The sequence below is a fragment of the Pan troglodytes genome, chromosome 16 (genome assembly GCF_028858775.2).
Source record: "Pan troglodytes isolate AG18354 chromosome 16, NHGRI_mPanTro3-v2.0_pri, whole genome shotgun sequence".
In the NCBI taxonomy this organism is placed as follows: Eukaryota; Metazoa; Chordata; class Mammalia; order Primates; family Hominidae; genus Pan; species Pan troglodytes.
Window position 1 is genome coordinate 35,129,906 of NC_072414.2, and position 15,242 is coordinate 35,145,147.

The window sequence follows — 15,242 nt, forward strand, 5'->3', positions numbered from 1 at the left end:
CAAAAAATAAATAAATAAAAATAAAAATAAATTGAATACACTGTATTTAGTATATTCTGAAAATGGGCACTTGGAATAATTCTAATATTAGATTAAAAACTAGGCAGAGGAGAAGAGGAGTGGCCATAGACTCCCTTTTTTTAGCCCCAGGAAATCATTCTTGTGTTTTCTTCCAACTTTGCCCAGAATCTTTTCATAATAGGGGCAAATTCCCCAGTATACCCAAAGGTAATAGAATAAGTCAGAAAACATGTATTATGTATCCATGTCTTTGATTGCTGTCTCTAATTGTAGGACAATTGTGTCATTATTTGAAAGCTTCAGGACACAGAATTTTCAGTGCATCAGAAGCACTTTTTTGTTAGAGGAATAAGCATTGTTAGCATATGCAGTACCTGTTTGCCTTTTCTTATTCTGATTCAATTTAGGGCATTTAATTTATTAGCACCTGCCAGAGTAGAAAATAATAATCATTACCAAAATAGAGCAGTTTCATTAAACTCTTAAGGCGATAAGCTGTGCTCAGAAATAAGTTTCTTAAACACACACACACACACACACACACACCTGTCAATTTCTGCAACTTTATGATTTGATGACAGTTGTTAACTATTTAATCTTCCAATATTAAGACTTAATTTGAAACACTAAATAATTTTTCAGAAAACATATGTAGTTATTTTCATTATCTTTTTTATCCCCCCTACAGAGACAGGTTGAGTAGGAAGAAACTATTTACTGAGCTCCCTCTAAGGAGATGCTAGGCACTTAGAATTTTTTACTTAATCCACAAAACAATCCTTTGTTGGGGGTAGTTTTACCCTTGGTTTGTAAATGGAGAAACTTGTACATCTGCACAAAAGAAGACACTCTGCTATGCCATCCATCTTTAAAATGTTCTGTGTAGAAGGAAGAAAAAACTTACAGCAGAAGTAGAAGGAGAGATAGCTGGGGATGAACCCTTAAGGTCTTTCATATTAGAAGAAGGTGGATCATTTTAAAGAGACTTGAAGGTTCATGTGCACGTAGAATAAATTATTCCCTGTCTTCACAGTCACTACAGTCTGGAGTGCCTCAGAACCCCAGTGTATTATTTTCTTAATAAGATATACATACAACTTCTGTAGTTTTATGAAGAAAAAAAAACCATAGCTTATATTCCTTGAAACATTTCTGGCTGCTTAGTTGAATCCTTAGTAAAAATGTAAAATCACATACTTTTTGTATGTTTAACATTTCTTACAACGGTATCAAGGTATAATTTATACATAATAACATAATAAACCCTGTATATTTAAAGTATACAATTTGGTGAGTTTTGACATATGTATACATCCTTGAAGTCATCGCCTACAAGCAATATGATACATTTCCCTCAAAAGTTTTCTTGTATCCTTTGCAATCTGTTTTCCTTACATCCTCATTCTCAGGCAAGGACTGATCTGTTTTCTGTTTTCTTATATGTATAACTTTAAACAACTTACTGAGTATTAAATAGGGAACCTGGTCCCTTCATTCATTCATGGGAAAGTTCTGTCCTTTTAAATACAGTAAACTGTAGATAAGTCAGATTTGAAACTCAAAATCTGTGGGAGAAGACACTTATTATCTAATATTTTACCTACTCATTGTATTTATTGAATATCTATAGGTTCCCCACAGTCTAGTAGCAACTAGACCTTTAGATCAATTTTCAATGTGGGTCCTGGGCTAGTGGCATCAGTATCATCTGGGAACTTGTTAGAAATGGAAATTCTCAGGTCCCATCCGAAATCTACTGAATCAGAAACTTTGGAGATAGGACCTAGCAATCTAGTTTAACAATCTCTCCAGGTGATTCTGATGTCCACTAAAGTATGAGTACCTGTAGTTTAAGATTATTGTGCCTACTTTGCCAATTTAAAGAGTAGACCCTAGAAAGGTCTAATCTCAAACATTAGAGAAATCTAGATTCCTGCTTTAAAACACTAACATAGTTTAATATAAGCACATTTTGAGCAATAAAAGCTTAAAAAACACAACTGTAAGTTCTTATTGTTATTTTTTAAGTTTTTTTTATAATGGGAAAATTTTAAATGTACAAAAGAGATAATATTATAATGAACTCCCATGTATCCATCAGCCAATCTCAACAATTATCAACTCATGATCAATCTTGTTCCTTCTTTATCCCTATCTCCCCTCCCTGCACCATGATGTCTTTCATCTGTAAATATGTCAATATGTATCAGTGAAAGATAAGGACTGTTTTTTAAAAACTTAACCATGATACCATATCATACCTGGAAGACTAACAGTAGTTCCGTAATATCGAACTACCCAGCTAATGTTCGGTTATCCCAATATGTTACATAGATAGATAGGCAGATAGATAGATAAATAGATATGTATATTTTCATTTGGTTGGTTCAAATCGGAATTCAATCAAGGCTCTTACATTCTATTTAACCGATTTGTCTCTTTCGTCTCTTTTACTGTACAGATTGCGTCCCTTACCTCCCCCCTCTTTTTTTTCCCCTTAAAATTTATTTGTTTTGGAAACTGAATGTTTGGTCCTGTGGAGTTCCCTGTTTTCTGGATTTTTGCTGTTTACATCCCTGGGGTATCATTTAACATGTTCCTCTGTCCCTGTCCCCCTTAGGTTCTATAATTGGTAGTTAGATTTAGAGGTTTCATCAGATTTACATCTGTTTGTTTTTTGGCAAGAGTACTTTATCTGGTTTTTTATGCTTTTAACAGGATGCCCATAATATTTGGTTGTCTCTCTTTCTATAATGTTAAGATGGATCAGTGTATTCAGCTGTTGGTAGCCTTATCCACTGATGTGCTGGTAAATATTTAGTAACCAGCTTGGGGCAAGTTACAGGGGTCAAGGAGAGGGGATCCTGATTTGTAGCATTTCCCTGATTTGTACCAATCCCCATAATATAAATATTTCTACCATGGCTGGTTTTAAGCTACCAACGCCATGCTAAGTGGCCTGCAAAATTGCTGAAAACTTAACATTTGGCTCTTGTGAGCAGTCAAGCCAGCTCCAGCACACTGCTGGCTCATTCCTCCATTATCTTTTCACCTAAGGGTTTTTAGTAGCCATTGATGATACTTACCTAAATCCATTTTTTATTAGAGTTATAAAATGGTGATATTCACATTTTCTTTCCTTATTATAGGAATATTAATTAGAACAGTCCTATGAAGAAAAAATTATCTTATCTATTTGGTACCCAGATATAGAGTTCACACATAAAATGCAAGATAAATTCTTCTTTCCCCATTGCCCCTTTACTAAAGCAGTTTTCAGAATAATGAGTTGGTTCTTTAGTATCTGCCAAAGGTGACTGAGTCTTTTACATTTAGTAGTATTATAAATTCAAAGTTTAAAAAATATATTGATGTATAAAAAAATACTTGATGTATTTCAGTCTATTGCATTTATTCTTTTCCATGCTCAAATTGTTCCACCTTTGGCTAGTGGGAGCCTCTTCATGTTGACTACTAAGCCCTTTGACACAATCCCAGTAGTCTTTGTTCGTTTTCTTACTTTCTGATTTGACAAGATATTCCAAGCTTTTCTTATGCATTTTTTTCTTTAAAAAAAATTTTTTTAAAGTTTTACTTTTTGTGAGTACATAGTAGGTGTGTATATCTATGGGTTACATGAGGTGTTTTGATACAGGCATGCAATGCGTAATAATCACATCATGGAAAATGGAGTATCCACCCTCTCAAGCATTTGTCCTTGTTTTACAAACAGTCCAATTACACTCTTTTAGTTATTTTTAAAAGTACAATTATTATTGACTCTAGTCACTCTGTTGTGCTATCAAATAGTAGGTCTTATTCATTCTTTTTATGCTTTTTGTACTGATTAACCATCCCCACCTCCCTCCCAATGCCCCCTTACTACCCTTTCTAGCCTCTGGTAACCATTCTTCTACTCTCTGTATCCATGAGTTCAATTGTTTTGATATTTGGATCCAACAAGTAAGTGAGAACATGTGATGTTTGTCTTTCTGTCCCTGGATTATTTTACTTAACATAGTGGTCTCCAGTTCCATCCATGTTGTTGCAAATGTGATAGGATCTTATTCTTTTTTGATGGCTGAATAGTACTCTATTATGTATATATACCTCATTTTCTTTATCCATTCATCTGTTGATGGACACTTAGGTTGCTTCCAAATCTTACTGTGAGCAGTGCTGCAACAAACATGGGAGTGCAGATATCTCTTCTTGTGCACTTTCTATTCAAGAACTGGAATGAGCTGTTTCCCTAAAGAGCACTGGTTTCTTGTAGTGAAAAATACTATTTTGAGACCACAACCTGGGCACCAGCCTAGGTAGCTCATTACTGTTAGCTTTGTTGTTATTTCTAGGCCTTTTTAGGGAACAGAGGGAAATAAAAAAAATTTTTTTAAAGGGAAAATACATGTGAGTGCATGCTAATATTTACTCTTTAAATGTAGAATTATAGGTTTTAATCTCTTTTTTTGTTTTTTTGACAGAGTCTCACTCTGTCACCCAGGCTGGAGTGCAGTGGCGTGATCTCGGCTCACTGCAAGCTCTTCTTCCTGGGTTCAAACAATTCTCCTGCCTCAGGCCCCTGAGTAGCTAGGATTACAGGTGCGTATCACCATGCCTGGCTAATTTTTGTATTTTTAGTAGAGATGGGGTTTCACTATGTTGGCCAGGGTGGTCTTGAACGCCTGGCCTCAAGTGATCCACCTGCCTTGGCCTCCCAAAGTGCTGGGATTACAGGTGTGAGCCACCTTGCCTGGCCTAAGAAATATTATTAAAAGTACTTATAAGGCCAGCACTTTGGGAGGCCAATGCAGGAAGACTGCTTGAGGCCAGGAGTTCAAGACCAGCTTGGGCAACATAGCAAGACCCCATCTCTAAAATAAATTTAAATATTAGCCAGGCGTAGTGGTGTGTGCCTATAGTCCTGCAGCTGTATCAGGAAGATCACTTGACCACAGAAGATGAAAGCTGCAGTGAGCTAGCTATGATTGCACCACTGCACGCCAGCCTGGACAACAGAGAGAAACCTTGAAAAACAACAACAACAACAACAATAACAACAACAACAAAGTGTAGTTATTAGAAACCTATTCTTATTTTAATTTAGAACATTATAAATATTTCCATGTACATGAAAGTTACTTTTCTTCTGTGGTTATTACTAGGATTCTGCTGGAAGAAGTAAGAGTGTTCACCACATATTTTCTGTTCAAGAGAATAATCATCTCAGTTTTGATCCCCTGGCATCATTTATTCTCCGTACTGATCACTACATCATGGTAAGTGAATTCAATTAAACATTACATATGTTAAATGCAGAGTCCTAAATAATATACAGTAGTCCTCCCTTATCCATGGTTTCACTTTCCATGGTTTCAGTTACCGAAGGTCATCCATGGTCTGAAAATATTATATATAATAAGATATTTTGAGAGACAGAGACCATAGTCTTGTAACCTTTATTATAGTATATTGTTATAATTGTTCTATTTTATTATTATTATTGTTGATCTGCTGTGCCTAATTTATAAATTAAACTTTATCATAGGTATGTATTTATAGGAAAAAACATAATATATATAGGGTTCGGTACTATCTGTGTTTTCAGGCATCCTCTAGGGGGGACTTGGAATGTGTCCCCTGTGGATAAAGGGGGACTACTGTAAACATATGACAAGAAAGTTGAATCTTACAAAATTAAAGGTTAGTTATTTGTCTAGAAGAATAAAATGCTTTTAAGTTGATTTGAATTAAAAGAAGCAGAGGCATGGATGAATCATTTGGGATGCTATAAATCCAGGATAACTAAGGGAATTATAACAAAGGATATTAGTTATCATATCGAAGGGAATTATAACTAAGGATGCTATAAAACCAGGATAACTAAGGGAATTATAGGGACTATGCTAACTTGGGTTAAGGCTTTTTAAAGAATATTTCTTTCCACATCAATAATATATGCTCAGTGTAGAAAACTTGGAAAATTTAGAAATAAAGTGAAATCAGCCACACATCTTTCTTTTATCACACTATCCATTATAACCATTGTATTTGTCATTATGATACTCTAATTTTTCTCTTATATACACATGTGTATATATATACACATATGTACACATATGTGTATATATATACACATATATGTGTATATATATGTGTGTGTGTATATATATATACACATATATGTGTATATATATATGTGTGTGTGTGTGTATATATATATATTTTTGTTTTGTTTTGTTTTGTTTTGTTTTTTCTGGAATCAGAGTTTTGCTCTTGTTTCCCAGGCTGGAGTGCAATGGTGCCATCTCGGCTCACTGCAACCTCCACCTCCTGGGTTCAAGTGATTCTCCTGCCTCAGCCTCCTGAGTAGCTGGGATTACAGGTGCCTGCCACCACGCCCAGCTAATTTTTTGTATTTTTTTAGTAGAGATGGAGTTTCACTGTTGGCCAGGCTGGTCTCGAACTCCTGACCTCAGGCAATCCACCCGCCTCAGCCTCCCAAAGTGCTGGGATTACAGGCATGAGCCACCATGCCCAGCTTGTATATGTATTTTTTTTTGTATATGTATTTTTAACATAAAATACTATTATACCTTTATTCTCTTTTGCTGTCTGATTTTTTTCCACTGAGGAATTTGTCTTGACTATTTTCTCTTATCAATTTATATTATAACATATTAGCTGCATTATATTGCCATAGATATGCCTTAATTTTTATTTTATTTTATTTTTTTTGAGACAGAGTCTTGCTCTGTCACCCAGGCTGGAGTACAGCGGTGCGATCTTGGCTCACTGCAACCTCTGCCTCTTGGATTCAAGTGATTCTCCTGTTTCAGCCTCCCGAGTAGCTGGGACTACAGGTGCCCCCGACCACGTCCAGCTTTTTTTTTTTTTTTCAGTAGAGTCGGGGTTTTGCCATATTGGCCAGGCTGGTCTCGAACTCCTGACCTCAAGTGATCCACCCGCCTCGGCCTCCCAAAGTGCTGGAACTACAGGCGTGAGCCACTGCCCCTGGCCCTTTTTTTTTTTTTTTTTTTTTTGTTGTTGAGCTGGAGTCTCGCTCTGTCTCCCAGGCTGGAGTGCAATGGCACGATCCCGGCTCACTGCAACTTCTGCCTCCTGGGTTCAAGTGATTCTCTTACCTCAGTCTCCTGAGTAGCCAGGATTACCGGCGCCCACCACCATGCCCGGCTAATTTTTGTATTTTTAGTAGAGACGGGGTTTCGCCATGTTGGTCAGGCTGGTCTTGAACTCCTGACCTCAGGTGATCCACCCACCTCAGCCTCCCAAAGTGTTGGGATTACAGCGGTAAGCCACCGCACCTGGCTGCCTTAATTTTTTTAATCACTTCTCTATTGTTGGACATTTAAGTTGTTTCTAATTTGCCCCTCTACTGTATAAATAATGCTTGTAACTAAGTTTTTAGATATATCTCTAATATAGTTTCTTGGGATAAATTTCTAGAAGTGAATTTCTGGATCAAAGGGTGGGCACACTATTTTATATACTTTACTATTTATATACATAATTACATAAATTATTTATTATTTATAACCATCATTTTTTTTTCCTATCCTCGCTCATTAAAATATAAGCCCCATGAGGGCTTATATTTTGGTATGCTTGGCACATAGTAGGCCCTCAATAAATATTTCTTAAATGAGTAAATGGGTATTTTTTTAGTTTTTAATATACACTGTTAAATTGTCTTTTAGAGAAGCTATGGTAATTTATACTGTATTTCCCTCAGATCTCATTTATCCTGGGTGTTAGCATAAAATAAAAATAAAAAAAAGAAATACACTAAAATTTTCAGAAGAAAACTTAAACCTTCCTTAATTTCACCTCCCAGAGATAGGTTTAGTGTATATTCTCACGGACTTAAAATGTGAGATCATTATTATTTTAATTTACTTTTGTTACTTGTATGATTTTTTCAGACATATTATTAATAAGCATTTGCATCTCATTATTACAAGATTTTTAAATCATTTGTTATTTTTTCTTTTGTGGATTTTTAACAGTCACCTAAATTAGGCTTGGGGAATTTTGATATTCAAATGAATAACCTGGATGTTATTAAAATATGGTTCTGGGGCCGGGCTCGGTGGCTCAAGCCTGTAATCCCAGCACTTTGGGAGGCTGAGGCGGGCGGATCACGAGGTCAGGAGATTGAGACCATCCTGGCTAACACGGTGAAACCCCGTCTCTACTAAAAATACAAAAAATTAGCTGGGCATGGTGGTGGGCACCTGTAGTCCCAGCTACTTGGGAGACTGAGGCAGGAGAATGGCGTGAACCCGGGAGGCGGAGCTTGCAGTGAGCCAAGATCATGCCACTGCACTTCAGCCTGGGTGACAGAGCGAGACTCCGTCTCAAAAAAAACAAAAAAACAAAAAAACAGGTTGTGGTTTAGCAATTCTGAGAAGGGGACTGAGATTCTGCATTCCTAACAGGCTTTAGTGGATTCCAGTGACAGTCCGGGGATCTTACTTTGAGAAACAAGCACCTAGGTCATATGTCACTATTGTGAATTCATCTCCAGGTGAATGACTTCTTGAGAAGAAAGCAAAAGAAAACAGTCTATGTTCACTCAGCCTGCAGTGTAGTCTATACTGTTTTTTTATTCTTATACAACTTTAAAACAAAACAAAGTATCCTTCTCCCAGTACAATGAAAGTGGACTATTTTAATTTGATTGCTTAATATAATTGTATAAAATTACTTAGCTTCAATATTGGTCTAAGTATCTAAATTCAGAAAGAGCAATGCTGAAGCAATTTATAATTTTCTTTATTGGTGGATCAGATGTTTGATTCCATCTCTTAAAGGCTCCATCTCTTAAAAAGAAAAGATTTAAAGAGTCCATCTCTTAAAAAAACTGATGTTGTGGTTATTATTTTTGATAGGTTTATCTTTTAGTCTTCTTACTCAAGATGTGAGTGGTTTATGTACCACAATTACAGTGTCAGAGTATTCTATATTAGGCTGTATATTTACTGTTGCCAGTGAGTTTTATACCTTCAGATGATTTCTTTTTTCTTTTCTTTTTTTTTTTTTTTTGAGATGGGGTCCTCCCAAGTAGCTGAGACTACAGGCACATGCCAATACAACCAGCTAATTTTTACTTTTTTTTTGTAGAGACGGGGTCTCACTTTGTTGCCTAGACTGGTCTTGAACTCCTGGCTTCAAGCAATCCTCCTGCCTCGGCCTCCCAAAATGTTGGAATTACAGGCGTGAATCACTGTGCCTAGACTTCTCATTGCTCATTAACATCGTTTTCTTTCAGACTGAAGAACTTCCTTTAACATTTCTTATAGGACAGGTCTGGTGTTGATGAAATCCCTCAGCTTTGTTTGTTTGGGAAAGTCAGCTTTGTTTGTTTGGGAAAGTCTTTATTTCTCCTTCATGTTTGAAGGATATTTTTGCTGGACATAATATTCTAAGATAAAATTATTTTCCTTCTGAATATGTCATGCCACTTTCTCCTAGCCTTAAGGTTTCCACTGAGAAGTCTGCTGCCAGACATATTGGAGCTCCTTTGCATGTTATTTGTTTCTTCTCTCTTGTTGCTTTTAAGATCCTTTCCTTATCATTGCCCTTTGGGAATTTGGTTAATAAATGCCGTTAGGTAGTCTTATTTGGGTTAAAACTTCTTGGTGTTCTATGACCTTCTTGTACCTGAATATTGATATGTTTCTTTAGGTTAAAAAAGTTCTCTATTATTATTTTTTGAATAAACTTCCTACTCTGATCTCTCTCTGTACCTCCTCTTTAAGGCCAATAACTCTTAGATTTGTCCTGTTGAGGCTGTTTTCTAGATCTTGTAGCTTCATTCTTTTTTTTTTTCCTTTTTTTCTCCTCTGTGTATTTTCATATAGATGGTCTTTAAGCTCACTAATTCTTTCTTCTATTTGATGAGTTCTGCCCTTGAGAAATTCTGATGCATTTGTCAGTTTGTCAATTTAATCTTTCAGCTTCAGAATTTCTGCTTTGATTTTTTAAAATTATTGTAATGTCTTCATTAAATTTCTGTGATAGGAGGCTGGGTGCGGTGGCTCACGCCTGTAATCCCAGCACTTTGGGAGGCCGAGGTGGGCGGATCACAAGGTCAGGAGATAGAGACCTTCCTGGCTAACACAGTGAAACCCCATCTCTACTAAAAATACAAAAAATTAGCCGGGTGTGGTGGCGGGCACCTGTAGTCTCAGCTACTCGGGAGGCTGAGGCAGGAGAATGGCATGAACCCAGGAGGCGGAGCTTGTAGTGAGCCAAGATTGCGCCACTGCACTCCAGCCTGGGTAACAGAGCAAGACTCTGTCTCAAAAAAAAAAAAAAATAAATTAAATTAAAAATAAATAAATAAATAAATAAATTTCTGTGATAGGAATTTGAATTCCTTTTCTGTGTTTTCAAGAAGTTCATTGAGCTTCCTCTAAACAGCTATTTTGAATTCTCTGTCTGAAAGTTCACATAACTCTGTCACTCCAGGAATGGTCTCTGGTGCCTTATTTAGTTCATTTGGTGAGGTCATGTTTTCCTGGATGTTCTTGAGGCTTGTGGATGTTTGTCAGTGTCTGGGCCTTGAAGAGTTAGGTATTTATTCTAATCTTTGTAGTCTGGGCTTGTTTGTACTCATCCTCCTTGAGGAGGCTTTCCAGGTATTCAAAGAATTGAGGGTTGTGATCTAAGTCTTTGGTCACTGCAGCCATATCTGTACAAGGGGGTGCCCCAAGCCCAGTAATACTGCAACTCTTGCAGCCTTACGTGGGCTTGGTGGGCTTGGGTAAGAACTGGGAGAATTCTCTTGATTACCAGGCAGAGTCTTCTGTTTTCTTTTTTTTTTTTTTTTTCTTTCCAGAGATTTTATTTGTTTTGGTGGCAGAGACAGAGTAGACTGTGCTTACTTCGTTTTAACAAGAACCATAACCCCAAATCTCTAACATACCAAAGTAGAGGGAATCATACAGCAAACACCTATGTATCCATTGCCCATATTAGATTGCATCTTTTCTTTCAAACAGAATATCTGAGGATTGCCATGTTTCTAATATGTTAAATACAGGACTGGTTTGTGTCAGAGTGCAAATCAATTATTCCTGAAATGATGGAGAGATATTTCACCAACTTGTTCTCCTTGAGGTTTTTCTTTCTTTCTTTCTTTCTTTTTTTTATTGATCATGCTTGGGTGTTTCTCGCAGAGGGGGATTTGGCAGGATCACCGGACAACAGTGGAGGGAAGGTCAGCAGATAAACAAGTGAACAAAGGTCTCTGGTTTTCCTAGGCAGAGGACCCTGCGGCCTTCTGCAGTGTTTGTGTCCCTGGGTACTTGAGATTAGGGAGTGGTGATGACTCTTAACGAGCATGCTGCCTTCAAGCATCTGTTTAACAAAGCACATCTTGCACTGCCCTTAATCCATTTAACCCTGAGTGGACACAGCACATGTTTCAGAGAGCACAGGGTTGGGGGTAAGGTCACAGATCAACAGGATCCCAAGGCAGAAGAATTTTTCTTACTACAGAACAAAATGAAAAGTCTCCCATGTCTACCTCTTTCTACACAGACACGGCAACCATCCGATTTCTCAATCTTTTCCCCACCTTTCCCCCCTTTCTATTCCACAAAACCGCCATTGTCATCATGGCCCGTTCTCAATGAGCTGTTGGGTACACCTCCCAGACAGGGTGGTGGCCGGGCAGAGGGGCTCCTCACTTCCCAGTAGGGGCGGCCGGGCAGAGGTGCCCCTCACCACCCGGACGGGGCGGCTGGCCGGGCGGGGGGCTGACTCCCCCACCTCCCTCCCGGACGGGGCGGCTGGCCGGGCAGAGGGGCTCCTCACTTCCCAGTAGGGGCAGCTGGGCAGAGGCGCCCCTCATCTCCCGGACTGGGCGGCTGGCCAGGCAGGGGGCTGACCCCCCCACCTCCCTCCCGGACGGGGCGGCTGGCCGGGCGGGGGGCTGACCCCCCCATCTCCCTCCCGGACGGGGTGGCTGCTGGGCGGAGACGCTGTTCACTTCCCAGACGGGGTGGCTGCCGGGCGGAGGGGCGCCTCACTTCTCAGACGGGGAGGCTGCTGGGCTGAGGGGCTCCTCACTTCTCAGACGGGGCGGTTGCCAGGCAGAGGGTCTCCTCACTTCTCAGACGGGGCGGCCCGGCAGAGACGCTCCTCACATCCTGGACGGGGCGGCAGGGCAGAGGCGCTCCCCACATCTCAGACGATGGGTGGCCGGGCAGAGACGCTCCTCACTTCCTAGATGGGATGGCGGCCGGGAAGAGGCGCTCCTCACTTCCTAGATGGGATGGCGGGCGGGCAGAGACGCTCCTCACTTTCCAGACTGGGCAGCCAGGCAGAGGGGCTCCTCACATCCCAGACGATGGGCGGCCAGGCAGAGACGCTCCTCACTTCCCAGACGGGGTGGCGCCGGGCAGAGGCTGCAATCTCGGCACTTTGGGAGGCCAAGGCAGGCTGCTGGGAGGTGGAGGTTGTAGCGAGCCGAGATCACGCCACTGCACTCCAGCCTGGGCACCATTGAGCACTGAGTGAACGAGACTCCGTCTGCAATCCCGGCACCTCGGGAGGCCGAGGCTGGCGGATCCCTCGCGGTTAGGAGCTGGAGACCAGCCCAGCCAACACAGCGAAACCCCGTCTCCACCAAAAAAATACGAAAACCAGTCAGGTGTGGCGGCGCGCGCCTGCAATCGCAGGCACTCGGCAGGCTGAGGCAGGAGACTCAGGCCGGGAGGTTGCAGTGAGCCGAGATGGCAGCGGTACAGTCCAGCTTCGGCTCGGCATCAGAGGGAGACCGTGGAAAGAGAGGGAGAGGGAGACCGTGGGGAGAGAGAGGGAGAGGGAGAGGGAGATGGAGAGGGAGAGGGAGAGGGAGAGGGGTCTTTTGTTTTCTTTCCTCACTTTTCCCCAAGCAGAAGGAGCCTCTCTCTTTGCTGGCCTGCCTGGATATGTGGGAGAGGTGACCACAGTTTGTACCGTTCTGGGTCACACCTGAATTCACCATAGTACTGGGTCTTGTCCAAGTTCTGTGGTGACTACTGCTTGGCTACTGCTGATGTTTATTTAAGGCCCAGGGGCTCTTTAGTCAGCAGATGGTGAATCTTGCCAGGACATGGTCTTTCTATTCAACACAGCAGGTTTTCTTCTGGCCCAGGCTGAGTCTAGAAATGCCATCCAGGAGTGAGGGCCTGGGCTCAGAGGCTTCAGGAATCTGCTTGGTGCTTTATTTTTACTGTGGCTGAGCTGGTACCCAGGTGGCAAAACAAAGTCCTCTTTACTTTTCTCTCTTGTTTCCACAAGAGGAAGGAGTCTCTCTTTGAGCTGCACTGCCTGGAGAGTTGGGGGATGGGTGACACAAGTACTCCCCTGGCCACCACAACTGGTGTCTCACTGGGTCTTGTGCACTCCATTTCCACTGGCTCTGAGCCCAACATAGTACCCAGATTTGCCCAAGGACTGCAGTCCTTGTGGCTTGACTGCCTTTCAAGTTTATTCAGGACCCCAGGGCACTTGTTTAGTCAGCTGGTGCTGGAGCTAGCTGGAACTCAGGTTCCTACCACTGGGGCAGAGGATTGCCCTCTGGCAAGGGCCAGCTTAAATGCTCCTTCTGTGGGTGCTGGCAGAATTCTGCCCTGTGTTGTGTTCCCCTGTGACAGCACTGAGTTCCAACGCAAAGTCTCACAGTCATTTTGCTGTCTCCCACAAGTGCACAGATTATCTCTGCCACAGAATGGGGGAAGGGTGGTGTAGGCAATGAAGTACTGTGTTGTCTACGCTTTTTAGTGCCTCTTTCCTTGATATGATGTTAAAACCAGGTACTGTGATCACTCATCTGATTTTTGGTTCTTATGAAAGTGCTTTCTTGTGGGGATAGTTGTTCAATTTGGTGTTCTGAGGGGAAAGGGGTGGATGATTGCTGGAGGGTTCTATTTGGCCATCTTGCTCTACCTCCTCCAAAAGGGGCTTGTTATTAATAACAATAGGTATTCCTTTTACTTTATCACTCTAGAGCTGTTTCAGGAGCCAGAGACAAAATCCAAATATTATAACAATATGCTCCTATCCTTGTTATCACTTAGAAAATTACAAGGATTTTAGGAGCTCTGACCAGTGGGGACAAAGACCAAAATATGTATTTCTTATATCACAGTATCACAGATGCCATTTCCATTTTTGTTAATAAGGCTACTTTAAAAATCTTAACTGAAAGTGTACCCATGTATCTATTTCACGTTAACATCTATTTCCCTGCAGGCCCGGGTCCTTTTTGTGCTGATTGTGCTGAGCCAGCTCACCATTCTCATTATTTTTAGATATCGAGGATACCCAGAGCTTAAAGGTTAGTTATGGTTCCTTTTATTCCTATAAGCCTTGTTCATGGAAAAAACCAAACTCCGTAAAATATTTTAAAGAGGTTTATTCTAAGCCAATATGAATGACCATGGCCCAGGGAAAACACAAACTCAAGAAGCCTTGAGTAAATGGTCCTGAGGCAGTTGGATTACAGTTGGGATTTATACATTTTATGGAGGCAGGAGTTATAGGAAAAGACATAAATCAATACATGGAAGGTATGCATTGCTTCAGCCCCAAAAGTTGGGATATCTTGAAGTGGGGGCTTACAGGTTTTACGGGGCTTCAGAGATTCTTTAATTTGCAATTGGTTAAAGGACTGAGGCTCTGTCTAAAACTTGTCAGCAGAAAGGAATGTTTACGTTAAGATAAGGATGCTAGGTCAGCCACAATATACTGGGTGAAAAATGACCTGTTTAGGAAGATTGATGTCCTGCAGGCATTATATCTTGTTTATAATTTGGTATCTTATTGTGACAGAGTCTGTTTTGTCAGTCTTATGATCTCTATTTTAACATTAATGATGGTCTGTTGTTGTGCCCAAACTCTAAAAGGGAGGGAGTATGACAAGCTGTGTCTGACCTCCCTTTCCATCGTGGCTGAGAACTCAATTTTTAAGGTTTCTTTGGGGTCCCCTTGGCCAAGAGATATCACAAAATTAGTTCAAGGTCAAAAAAGATTTAATTTATAACTTGATCCTTGGGAGGCATGCCAAAGATGTCAAAAGGTTTAAAACACTTGGTCAGAATAGGAATAGATGTCATTGTGAAGTAATAGTCACTCACTTAAACAGAGAGACAATTAAAAGACTTCAGAAACAATGCAGAAAGTTCTGTGGCTGTAAACAAAAACCT

At 40.6% G+C, this 15,242-nt stretch overlaps 1 protein-coding gene across 30 annotated transcripts in view; it reads left to right on the forward strand.

The window, feature by feature from the left end:
• The window catches only part of TMEM62 (transmembrane protein 62), a 55,918-nt gene that overhangs the window by 23,142 nt on the left and 17,534 nt on the right, over nt 1-15,242 (forward strand). For all 30 annotated transcript variants that reach the window (XM_063794842.1, XM_024349156.3, XM_063794849.1 and 27 more), the window contains 2 exons: nt 5,187-5,300; nt 14,290-14,374. In XM_063794842.1, coding sequence (XP_063650912.1) covers nt 5,187-5,300; nt 14,290-14,374 — 199 coding nt within the window. The remainder of the gene's footprint in view (nt 1-5,186; nt 5,301-14,289; nt 14,375-15,242) is intronic.